Source organism: Strix aluco, chromosome 20 (assembly GCF_031877795.1).
Source record: "Strix aluco isolate bStrAlu1 chromosome 20, bStrAlu1.hap1, whole genome shotgun sequence".
Taxonomy (NCBI): Eukaryota; Metazoa; Chordata; class Aves; order Strigiformes; family Strigidae; genus Strix; species Strix aluco.
In genome coordinates, this window is record NC_133950.1 from 12,133,849 (window position 1) to 12,146,938 (window position 13,090).

Here is a 13,090-nt window from a genome sequence, read left to right on the forward strand (position 1 = left end):
GGTCCGAATTCCTGAAAAGCTCAAAGCTCACACTACCTTGTTTCTGGAGGATTGCAGAGGGATCACACATCCAAGCAAACGAATTCCTCGTCCTGACAGCCTTTCTATCCCCATCTCAGCTTGACCCCGGTGAGAAAGGACAAGGCCAACCACGCTGTTCAACATCACCTGCATCCAGCTGACTCTGCTGATCCAATTCAAATCTGGAAGCCATCTCGCCACCAGCCACTAAATGAGCACAAAGCCCCCGCAGCAGTGCCACTGCCCTTCCCACAGCCCCGGGTGATGTCTGCAAAAAGCCACCAGGCACGGCCACCACGCAGCCAGCCAGTCGCCGAGTGCAGGCAGATGATATCAAGGAAGAAGCCAATAATCTATTTAAAGAGTTGCTGAAAAGGCCTGATGTAAACCACCGTAAACCAAAGCAGCAGCACCATGGCCCCGCTCCACCAGCGAGGCCACCACATTACCTGTAAGAAAAGCCACCGCTCGGGATGACAACACGGTAGGTGTTAGCCCCACTCTTCACGCACAAGAGGTCAGGGTGGGTACAACCCACGTGTGGGTGTTAGTGGCACGGTTTGCTCCTGCACTATGTGTCTCTCACCAATCTGCAAAAATATCTTCTTGCGCTTTTGCTCACAGCTGTTTCGAGGTTGGTTTGCTGTTGACGGAAGATCATGAACTGTTGGCTTAATAGCATTACTCAATGGCCACATGTTAAAATTAGCTACAATTGCATATGAGCTGTGCCGAGGCCATTTTATTTACCAGTCAATCACACCTTTGGACAAGTAAACACTCCACAGGAAAAAGAGAGAGAGAAATCAATGCTCTCCATGGGGCTCATTCACCACCTGCCAGGCCCAAAATCAATGCTGTCATTTATACACTTCGAGCGACACCAGCGCTGAAGCAGGGTCCCGCCATCTCCTTTGGTGCAGGGGCCAGTGGGGGCCCAAGCATGGCACATCCCGAGTCCTGCCATCACCTTCCCCTGCACCCAAAACAGCCTTGGCACCCACCAGCCATCGCTTCTGGGGATAGACACCACCAGCAACCAGGATGCTCAGTTCTGGAAATAAACCCCAGAGACCACGGCAACTTCTGCAGATACCAGCATCTCCTGGGCTCCGAGAGCAGCCCCAGCACAAGTCCTCGGCGTGGGCAGAGCTTTGGGCACTGCAAAGCCCAACCAAGGGACTTCGGAGAGGGAAGTTATTAAAGCCAGCACAAAGGGGCGATGGGCACAGGGATGGACTGTACCACAGGGACCAAGAAACTCATCCAGTAAAACAAAATAGCGCAAAGCCTGCCGATAGACGAGAAAAGTCTGTGGTCAGCTCTGGCCTGATCCTCTGAGGTTTGCAAGGAACCAGCATTACAGAGAGGCAGCAGCGACAGCCCGGCCCCTGCCACCGTCACAGCAGAAAGGCCCCGCCACCTGCACTCAAGTTTCAGACCAGCTTTGCTTATTTTTAAACACTCTGCAATGCCTTAAAGTGAATAAACTGCTCTCAGCCACCACCCGTCCTGCCCCAGCTTGACAGGAACTCGCTTTGCAAAGAGGCAGCTGCAATTTCGGCAGGACCACAGCCACCCTCGTGCACGCAGGGCAGCGAGCGGCCCCCAGCACTTGAGACACACTGGAAACTCCTCGGTAGATTCTGGGATATTTATTTAAAGTGGGTTTTCATGGTATAATTTGTTTTATTGAATTCAGTAGGTTTAGAGACTCCTTGGATGATCACTCCGCATAGAAAGGGTGTTGCTGCCAAGTTTTCCAGTGCAACTCAGAAACTTGTCCTGCAAACTTATAAATGCATCAGAGAAGCTTTTGGTGGAGATGAAGAAAGGGACAATTTGGTACTTGGGATAACTCTATTCTGCACAGGGGCACTGGGAGCTTAGTGGGGACGTGCCCAGCCACCCCAAAGCTCTGCTCCCACACCCCAGGCGGGAAGGGCAGGTCGGATGTTTCTGCAGTGGAAACTACAGCTGCGGGGGTGGGAGGGGAGCCTGCGGGAGGGTGCACAGCAGCTCAGCACCACGCTCCTCCTCACACCCCGTTTTAGTTACCACCGCCCCTCCCTGTGGTCCCCATATGACTGGGCACCCGCGGCACCTGCGCTGACTAGACAGCAGCCATTTCTGATGCAAATTCGTCAGAAAAGATCCAACTACTCAAGCACATTGGGGTGAGGGTTGGAAACTGTCCCCCAACCTCGGCAGAAATGATCGCAGGCTGGAAAGGCGCGTGTGTTCCTGCTTCCCACCAGAGCTGCTAAAGGGAGATGGCAGAGAGGCAGGGAAAAAGCTGGTGAATGCAACAGCATTTGCTCAACAACCAAACCACCCAAGGTGGGATTTGGAGGACGTTCATGTGAGCACCAGAGCAGTCCCTAGTCCTTGCATTTGGGATGGCACAAGGGAGGGAGGTGCAAGGCTTGGGAGTCTCCAAGACACATTTAATAATGTGATAAAATGTAAGAAAAGGGCAGAAATGAGGTAGATGGTTTTGTCTAGCAGGGCAGGATCATGCAACCGCTCACGGCTTTTCAGAAAGGGCCTTTTGGAGAGGCAGCGGCTGCCGGCGGCTGGGGTTAGCGCTCCGGGGAGGAGCGGGGCCGCACACAATAGCCCTGGGCGGCTGGGCACGCAGCCACGTGCTGAGCCGTGGCCAAAGCCGTGGGCTTGAAATGGGTCCTGCAGCATGCAAGGAATGCTGCAGCTTTGCCGTTTGAGATAACCCACTGACGAATGACGAAAGGAACTTTCTTTAGCGCTTCCTGACCGTGATGTCAGATTTCCTCTTATCTCGCTGCCGGCACGGCTCAAAAGCACCAGGCGAAAAGTAAGTCCCCAACAGGGAGCTGCGAGTATCTGCTTATCACAGCAAACGGGGAAGGGAGGGTCTCTCATTGAGAAAACACATCGTTTGCAACGATCAATGGGGAAATGGGTATCCTGTGGCACAAACCTCTCAAAGCAAGCCAAAGGATGCAGCTCCGAGTCACGCTGAGTTCCCCTGCGCTACTCTAACACCGCAAAGGGGCTTCAAAACTCCCCTTGATTGCTCTAAAGTCAAGAGCAGAGAGAAAGTCCAAAAGCATCCAAGTACCCAGCAGGAACCACGGGGCTGCAGCCAACATAACTCTGCATTTAAAACTGCACAAATCACAACCTTTATCTAATCTCTCCCAATGGCTCTGCCCAGTCTAGCTTGCCTCCCCATCAAGGCATTACCAGGAGAGTTTTGGGAGCAGTAATAAGACTCAAACGCACAAATGGAGCTTCTATCACCCTCCACCAGCAGCACCGAATCTTCCGTGGCTTTGTTCCTTCTCATGCTTTGCCCCATTGTCTCTGGTGGGAAGGAGCAGCCGCAGAAACGACACAAAACATCTCTGCAGAAAATTTCCCTTCCCATTTGGATTCAAGTCGCAGCTCATCAATTACTTTAGATGGACAGATTAAATTTCAGGTTGTTGGACAGCAGATTTATCTATTGAGAAGTGGAGAATGAAATTATTTCTCAAACAATTTAGTGCTATTATTTCCCCCCCCATTTCAGACATTCCTACCGCAGAGTGCTCACGGGCTGGGCAAATTCCACTTAGCGAGACTGATTAATGAGCCCGAAATGCTGATGAGTGCTGACCTCCCCACAGCTTCTCCTTCTACTCACATCCACCCACATGCAAGGATTAGCCCTAGGAGAGTACCTGAAGGAGAACAACCATTTCTTCTAGCAAACACCCTTCACTCATCACTGGGAGGACCGGGGGAAATCAAGCCTGCAGCAGGCAAAGGTCTCTCCCTGCGAGAAGCATCAGCCAGAGCTGAGAGAGGCGGCAAACCTCCCACACAAGCTCGCCAGGAGCTTCTCCCTTGGCCAGCAGCAGCACAACAGGGAGCCAGGCAGCACTGCTGGGAGGCTGTCTGGCAGCAAGCAGACAGTCTGCCGAGCCCCGCTCTGATCCTGCTCATCCTCACACCTTTGCTCATCATCGCTCTCACATGGGTCAAGCAAAGAGCTCCCAGTTACCCTACAGGAACTTCCCATCATGACGTACAGGCTCTCAAAAGGAAGAGGTTTCTCAGATAACAATATTAAGCTCATGAACTGGAAGCTGGAATACACATAAAATTGTAAAAACAATTTAAAAAAAAAAAAAACCCAAGGACAGGCTCTAGAGTAACCTATTAAATACACTGAAGTCACAAGCCTCAGCCTGAGGCAGAGGAATGGCTCTCAGCAACGCTCAAGTCAGAGCAGGCACAAACATTAACCAGAGTTCCTGGATTTCACACAAGACATGAACTACTGAAACAAGGCGAGGACTGGAGGCAAACACCTCCGAGGTGGCAGACGTTAAGAGGATGTGGGAAGAGCAAGAGACAGAGCACAGGGTCACATGATTAATCCAACTGGTCAGGGATGCAAAAACATCCAGTGACATACTGAAGTATAGACTGAAGATGTATAGAATACAACTGTGTCTGTGCTTTCTCTGCAGAAGGAGCCTGTGTGAGGGCAGCAGCATCGTGCCCCCCCAGGGCTGCTGTCACCCTGCCAAGCAGCGCTGCACAGGCCAAGCCTAGCGATGTGGGAGCTCGGCCTATTTTATCCTAGGAAAGTTTTGCTGACACCTGAACTCCCCCCAAGGACGGCCAGGCTCGTTTCCTCCGTTACATATGCTCCTTCAGAGAAAGAAATGGAAAAGAAAAAAATAAAAGTCCAGAAATGTGGATAAAACCCCCATCAGACGGCTGATGAGTGCAAGACGATAATGCAGAGCTGAAGGAGAGATCAAGGATCGAGTAACATCCCCCAGTTTAGAGGAGGGAAAAGAAATCACAGGCAAGTCCAGACACTTGTATCCTCCGAGGCAAACTCCCAACAGCAGCGATGACCTCCCTAAAGCTTAAAACCACGGGCTGAGCCCTCCCCAGCGGCACGGCAGGAGAGGTTCGTTAAAGCCCGTGCAAGGAGCCAGCAGACCCCGCACCGCGTGGGGAGCGCTTGGCTCAGCAGAGCGCAGTCGCTCGGCCTCTGTCCATCCGTCCCGCTGTCGGAGGGTCACCCAGCGGCACGCAGGGGCTTTAAATGAGCGGAAGGAAGCTGCAACTTCCCAAAGAAAACGGTGGAGCTGCAGCTGATGACAGTACTTCCCTGCTTTGTGGAGCCCTCCCAGGTCTGCAAACGTCAGGCTCTGCTGAGAGAGCAGGATTCGTTAAGGTAAGGGCTTTAATTGCAATGCCTCGGAGTGTTTTATCAGAGATGCTTATGGGGTCTGAAATTCTCTGCTCACACACCTAAGGTCTGGACAGCCCAGAGCCATCCAAAATCCAGCAGGTCCAACAGGTTCAGCACCACTCCAATCCCCAACCACGGGTTTGAGGTCTACATAACCAAAAACCTTGCCACTGAGGTTTTAGAAAACCCTAATCAAATTCCCTGCATCGCATCAGGCTGCTGATTGTACTTCAGAGATTTATCTTTTAGGATGTCTCTACGAAAGAGATCTGCAGAGGCATTCCCAGGAATAACAAGAGCTTCTTGCAAGATCAAGTGGGCACAACCCTCTCTGAAGGCCCTGGTCTTCAACCCCTCTCCTCTGAGAGAGGAAATTTCAGGTTTCCCTGTATGGAAGACATCACTGCTTTGAGCCATGTGTCTTCTTGCTGTTACAAAATGAACACATGAGAAGCAATATCCCCTTCTCCTTTGCTACCCATCCCCAACAGTGATGCATTTCAGGAGCTGAATGGAGAATACAGACTTCCCAACTATATGAAGGAAAGGCAAGTGGGTAGTGGGACACCAACATATCCCTAACTACCCTAGACAACCCTGATGGTCTTGTGTTACCCAAATCAACATCTCCTGATGTGAAAATCCCTCCTTGGGGGATCCTGATCCAGTGATCTGCCCGGACAGTACCGGTGTGCCGCACCCTTGGCAGTGCTGTGGCGATGCCCAGGAGAGACCCGTGTGACATCCCCACATCCCTTGGACAAGACCAAACCATAATGGCCTGGCAGACAGAGCCAGACCACACACTTGCTCTTCCAGACACCCTCTCCATAGCCATATACATCAAGATTTAAAAAAAAAAACAAAACCCACACACAAATAAATGCAGAGCAGCAGTTTTCTCTGCAGGTCCTGGCCTGCCCCAGAGCCACGTGGGACTGGCTGCCAGGACAGGGGATGACAGGGCAGGGAGCAGAGGCTGTTTGCAGCCCGAGCTACAGGTAAGTGTGAGAAGATCACCAGGTATCACCACCACGCTTTCGAGGAGAAACCCAGCTGGACCTTTTGAGCTCATCAGTATCACAGGCAAATACAACAAAGGGGTTTCTTTTCGACTTTCCCACACAATCCAGGGTGAGAGCCTCCGACTCCTCCATCCCAGATCTGGGCTGTCTCTGTGGTATATTTACTAGCAGACTGCCAAATCCAGGCTTGGCTTAAGTAAGGAACAAGATCTGAGACTACATAAAGCTTGGAAGGATTGCTCAATCTGCCCACGTTTGGCACCCTTAATGGAGAGTCCCCTTCCACACTCATTAAATCCAGCCTTTTTCTCCTCTCACTGGAAGACATGCAGCTCTGTCAGGGGAACTTAGTTAAGAAAGGGGGAATGAAAAAGGAAAAAAAAAAAGAGATGTTTTGGCTTTTACTACTGACATGAAGTCCTAAACTCATGTTTGTCTCACTGGGGCTCACACTTCATCACTCATAAAACATGACCATAAAAGATGGGATATGTAAAAAAGAAATTATGATTATAGCTGATCAAGAAATGAGATACCTTCCCACGCACTGAGTTTTCAGCAAAGAAAATTCAAAACATTTTGGCCAACCCGAAGCTTTAAGACAGGACTTGACCTGAACCATGACAATCAAATTGTAACGCAGAATTCAGCTGCTGTTAAAGAAAATTAGTAATTGCGTAACCGTATATAGTGTTACACTGTAACGATACGCTTACAGAGAACTTTCCAAGCAGTCATTGTTCTCCTGCTCTTCAGGCTGACACAGGGAATCAGACCGTGATGAACTTCTGACAGGACAGCAATGAGAACAGCTACGGTACGTCTCCAAGATGAGTAAATAGCAGCCAAGTCAGGAAATCAAGTCTCGTCACATCAAGTATTCAGGCCAGACCCCAGAAAGGAAGCTCCAGGCAGTAGCCTACAAGCCTGGACTAGTTCAAGAAATTCACAGAACTTAAAGTTTTGTCTCTGTAAAACCACGCTGCCCTATATAAACACCGGAGAGACAAGCTCTGAGATTCTGGAGGCAGAAGTGAACCATGGGATGGGATCTGAGGTAGGTGCCTGCAATAGCTGACTCCAATCTCATTTACGCAAAACTCTCAAAACAGACTATTATTAAATAATAACCAAATACGTATGTTGAATTAAACATGTTTATATCAATTTTATAGGAGTCCCATATGAGCCCATTTTAAATACCCATTGATACCTCCAGACCGTCCCTGAGCGGATCGTGCCACAGGCAGAGGCACATCCTCATTTCAGGGCACACACCAGTCTCACTGCAGACACCGTACGCTTTTCTTTTTTAAGAAATCCCAAGAAATCTCATTTCAGAAGTTCTGCCATCAGATCAATGGCAATCTTCCAACATCCAAAAGACTTTTCTGGCACGAACTTGTACGTATGTCCCTGCATTCATCCATCACGGGTATACACAATTTTTCTACATACAGTCATGATTTAGGGTGACCCGCTTCCAATTAGACTCACTTCACTTTCAGAAAGCCTCAGAAATTACAACTAAATGTGTTATTTTCCTCACTGCAAGAAGTGCCAGGTTACCTGCCAGGAAGCAGAAGCGCTGAACAAACAAACCTCCCGATACATTCATCCCACCGAGCCGGAGCAGCGCAGTATGCAGAGGGAAAGCACCACTGAAAAGCAAAAACTCAGCCATGAAAAACATTTATAATGCTGCATTGGTCGCAGCTTTTACCTTTTAAATTGGCGATGGAGGAAATAACGGCCTAGAACAATTGCAAGCTTCTATCATTTTGAGATCTGCACTCTGTCTGTGCTCCAGACAAAGATCTGGAGATGATAGTTCAGCTGCCAGATCAGCACTGAAGGACCCGAAGCTGTAGCTGGTGCTGGCAGAAGAGTTACACATCCCAGAAAATGGAGACAGCCTGCTCACGGTGACGGCTGCCGACACGTACCCTGACACCATTACACCTGGGCTGCGTTACACTTTCCTGGACTGTTGCCCGAGTTGCTGTCTACTCACAAAGCCTTGCTAAAATCAGGCCAGTGGCTGACAACGGGTTCAGTGAAAAACAGTTCCTAAATGTCACACTGGGGACCAGGATGGCATTATTAGAAGCAGACAACAAACACTCAGAAAACTGCTTAATGGCACCAGGTAATGATGCTGAAAGATATCCCCCAGCTTCTTCCTAAAGAAGTAATTAAAACCAGAACACTACTTTTCACATTACAGATAACTGATGCAGACCAGCATATGAAACCAAGCTGCATTTTGCAAGATTAAGCCCACAATGTGCTTTTAATAGGTCTCTCAATGCTCCTCTGCCTCATGGCAGCACGCTGGGGCTCTGCACCGACATCAGCTCCTCGCTGTGGAGACGGAGCAGTCTCAGAGCAGCTCAGCGCCTTCTTCACCCCCAAAAGCAACAGAAACGGGGTCATGGAGGGTGCTCCTGGGCTGGCCAACCCATGCGTCACTCCTCCACGCACAAGCTCTCGACACGGGGAGGTGGGAAGAGCAGGCAGGTGGAAAGAGGTAGGAAAGACAGACCTGCACCACAAACCCTCTTACGCAAGAGGAATTTCAAAGGAAGACTCTCATGTATTACAGGACCTACAAGCCAGACCTTGCTGGCAAGCCAGAGGGAGCAACCCACCGCAGACCAGCTCTTCTGAGCCTCCTGGGTCATCGGGAAGAGACCAGCATCGTATCTACTGCTACGGGCAGCAGCAGGAGCTGAACCAGATGCTGCCAGAGCTGAGAGAAGGGGCCTGGGGTGCCTCTGGCAGCCTGCGTATGGAGGCTACTTGTCCTTGGGGACGGAGAATGGACAGGCAGCCCTGAGGCCCCGGGAGCCGCTTGGGGCTTCCTCCTCTCCTCGGTTTTAAATAATAAATGTTTTGTTGCGTTTCAGTGCTGGGAAGAACCAAGGATGTGAACAGCGTGAGCGGGAGAACAGGAAGGGCTTTTGTTTTTAGCCATGGTTTAATTGAGGCTCGTCAAGTTTTCTAGCTCCAAATTTCTTCTGCAGAAAATGAAGCTGAAACAGAGCAGCAAAAGCAGGAGTAGGGAGTACCACTGTCTGCAAGGTGACAGCCGACAGAGAATGATTCTAACACGTGTGCAATGCACAGAAAATTGCTCTGGGTAAACGGGTTATTAAAAAAATCTTAATGGAAGGAAAAATAAAAGGTTTTATAGCTTAACTGCCTTAGTGCTTCTGTTTCGGATCCAGGGACCAAGGGTAGACAGACACACGTGCAGACACACATCAGCGCCTGGAGCTCTCCGCTGAGCATCTGTGCCTGCAGGACGGCCAAGGCAGACCAGGGCTCCGTGCGCACGTTCCCTGTAAAGATTCATTTCCATAATGCCCCCGAGATGAGAGGCAGAACATCGCCCATCAGGAGCAGGAACTTTTGATAGCGTTGGTACATGCCAGACTGATCCCAGCCCAAGTGGCTTGGATTACACAAAGCCTCTGTCATCACCAAAATGAGATGAGATTGAAAAAGACACGTCCAGCTTCATGCTCACTGCAATGGCCTGCATGTTTTTGATTAAGATATTCATTAATAGTACAGCTTACCACATATTAAGCCCATCTTCAAGAAGGGAGACCCAGGGAACTACAGGCTGATGAGCCTCACCTCTGCTCTGGATCATGCCCCTCTTGGGATCCCTTTCCCAAGGACAAGATGGTAAATCAGGAGCAGTCAACACTGATTTAGCAACAGCAAGCCTTGCTTGTCCAACCTGATTGCTTTCTATAAAGAAAGAAGGGAGCAGACAGATAAGGCTGGAGTTGTTGATGTGACACTGCACAGAGGGGCCGCGCTGGCTGGAGGAGCCCCTGCTATCCCACATCACCCATCTATCAGCCGTGCCCAGGAGAAAATAGCTAACAAATCACCTATTTTAAAATGCAAAGGGGAAGTGAGGGTGAAGGGAGACTAGCTGGGATGAAACCCCCTGCACTATAACTCCTGCCACCCTACCCCCCCAAACCAGAAAATGTCAAACAGTTTCAAATGATAAAACCACAACTGGGTACTCAGAACTTCCCAGGGATCAAGGAAAAGCCCCCCATGAGTCTTCAACAGACTTCAGTAGGCTTCAGAGTAGCTCCCAAAAATCCTCCTTGGCTTTCCCATAATAGCTCTGAATCCATTTCTGTGTATCAGGAAAGGAAAACCCACCCGCGAACACAGACATAAACACACATTTTTCTTACCATCTAAAACACTTGTACTGCCTTTTATGATTTGCATTCAGGGTATCAGTTCCTCTCCCTTTCAGCACTGCAAGGAAATTAATTAACTGAATAGTAACCGTAAGTATCACAAAGCTTGGGAGGTTGAGACAGGAAATGTGAAGGTTAACCATCATATTTAATGTATGCATGAGATAAAAATCAGAATGAACTTTGATCAAGGGAAGGATGGGGAGGCCATTGGTGTTACTGTGATGGCGATTGTTTTGCTTGGGCTTTTTTAAAGATTAGAGCCTATATTTTATCTTTATTATTTCAATTAAGCATTTTTCTCTCTTCTGGAGAGAAGAGAGGGGTGTAATTCCTTACTACAGAATATCAAGCATCATTCCAAATCATGCTAGCGTTGTAACGAAAGCCAGGTGAAAAGCAGAAGAAAAAGCCATCACTCCTTGGCCCTGGCACTGTAACTAAAGGAAACCCCAGTTTCGGAAAAGATGCTCTGCTCCAAGCCACTGTCCTAATCAGCTCCACACGTAGGTCTGCACACCATGCCTCGCCATGTGGCATGCGTGCCCAAGGCAGTGGCCATCCTCTAACAGCAATATGGGAGCACGGTATCACTGGGAAACAGTCCGTGGCAGCTGTTCTATCCACCCTGCTTCAACCCTGCCTGGCAGATGCTCAAATACTTCATGAACCACTGCCCCGAGTCTTGGGACACTCAACCACATCTGTATCATTTTCCCCTTTTCATTGAGCGAGTGGAAGGTTTGAAACCAACCTGCTCTTATCTACCCTAAAGCGCGGTAAGATTCCAGTCACTGGGTAAAACTGATATTTTTGCCTTTTTTGGAAAAAAAAAACCCACAAACCTAAAGACATTCAGTGGACACAGCACAGAAGGAAAAGCTGCAAAGTATCTATGCACCCAGGTCTCTTAAATGCATTAGCACACAGAGAACCCACAGCCTCTCTAACCCATGTATTGACCCATGCAACGAGCAGAACTTATTAGTGATGAGATCCTGGGACACGTGGATAGAAATTGGTGTGGGAGATGGCAGCCGCTGTCCCCTTCCCTGGCTGGGGACACCCCAGCACACGTCCCCACGCGCCTGGAGCTCGCTCGGTATCGTACAGAAGCCACCCGGGGCTGATGCTCTGAGGCCGTGCAGAGTGATCCGGCTGCTCCCCGGAGCAGTTCACCCGCCAAGCTCAGGGAAAGTCTCCTCCAGCAGAGGAGGAGTTACTAAAACTAGACCTCAGCCTCCCTCCAATTTCCTGGAGAATCAAACCGTCACAGGGGATATTGGCTCTTCCTTAACCAGATTCATGTTAAGAACAAAATAAGAAAATCCCCTTGCCTGCAGTCCAGAGCTGCCTTTCTTCTGTGATCATCTCCCTCTCCTGCAGCAGATTATACAGAGCAGGTTGTTTTTTGTTTTTTTTTTTTTTTTTTTGTTTTGTTTTTTTTTTCTTAATTTCAGTGTCTCCTGAGCACCAGGGCAGGCTTCATTTGGGATTTCCAGGTGGATACCCAGCAAAACAAACAACAGTACATGCATGCTTCAGGAAAGCAGAATCTGGACTATTTCCTGGGACAAAGAAAGGAGGGAGAAGGCAAGTGCCATGAAAGCCATCTTTTGTTTTGTTTTAGTTTTACAGCTTGTCAATTATCCCAATTCACGCTACCAGAAGAAACCACGCCACAAAAAAAAAAAAATTCACCATTTCAAGTCATTTTTGCAAAGTGGAATTTAACGAGAGACTCTGGCCAAAATTAACACTGTACTGTAAAGTTTCCCAAAGCGTAAAAAGATTTGTCGCCACAGTGAATTAAGGACATCTTTCTGCAGTTGAGTAGTGCCTAAAGTTTCAAGCATCAGACTTTGGCAGTCACAGCTCAAGACCCCAAACCTTTCTGGATTTGGGTGCCTCCCCATCCATGGCCTTCACTTCGGAGAGAGGCTTAAACCGAATTAAAAGAGAGCTGCGTTTCTGACCCAATTTATTTTAAATCTCTCCCTGAGGATGTGACTATTTTACCTTACCTTGAACATTTGTCCCTCCTTCCCAAGCTCAAGAGGCAAAATTTACTGCCACGGTGCAGCTCCTACAGCAATTCAGAAGAGCCCCTCTTTTGCATGATGAAAACAGGCCACAGAAAATTAATCTACTGGCTACTTAATTTGTAAAGCTGCTTAAAAAGGTCAGATCCCCAGCTCGTAAGAACCACCACCGAGAACAGATCCCCGAGATTACAGGAAATAAGGCTTTGGATATTTATATAAATTAATACTTGGGGAGTATAACAAGATCAACAGGGCCCTCTAATCTAATACCGACATCACGCTCTTTGCAGCTCGTAACACTTGTTTATCCATCACAGTAACACGACAGGGCTGCACTCAAAGCTGGCATCTGAGGCTAGAGGGTTTTAGAAATCTTCCCAACATCTCCTCTATGTTTTGACTGAATAGTTTTTAGCTCCGTCTTAGTATTTTTAAGGCGAGTCCTCCTTTCTGAGCCAGACTAACAGGGGCTAAACATGCACTAGCAGGGATATATTTTAGTCTACCAAAAATACGGAAGAA

At 48.8% G+C, this 13,090-nt stretch overlaps 1 protein-coding gene across 3 annotated transcripts in view; it reads right to left on the reverse strand.

Annotated features, from left to right (window-relative positions):
* Window positions 1-13,090, reverse strand: part of VAV2 (vav guanine nucleotide exchange factor 2) — a 149,344-nt gene that overhangs the window by 117,199 nt on the left and 19,055 nt on the right. Inside the window, exon 1 of one of the 3 annotated variants that reach the window (XM_074845920.1) lies at window positions 10,515-10,572. The exons of the other annotated variants lie outside the window; for them this stretch is intronic. Within the exon in view, the coding sequence (XP_074702021.1) occupies window positions 10,515-10,517 (3 nt within the window). The 5' untranslated portion in view covers window positions 10,518-10,572. Of the gene's footprint in view, window positions 1-10,514; window positions 10,573-13,090 lie in introns of those variants that run through there. 3 annotated transcript variants of the gene reach the window in all.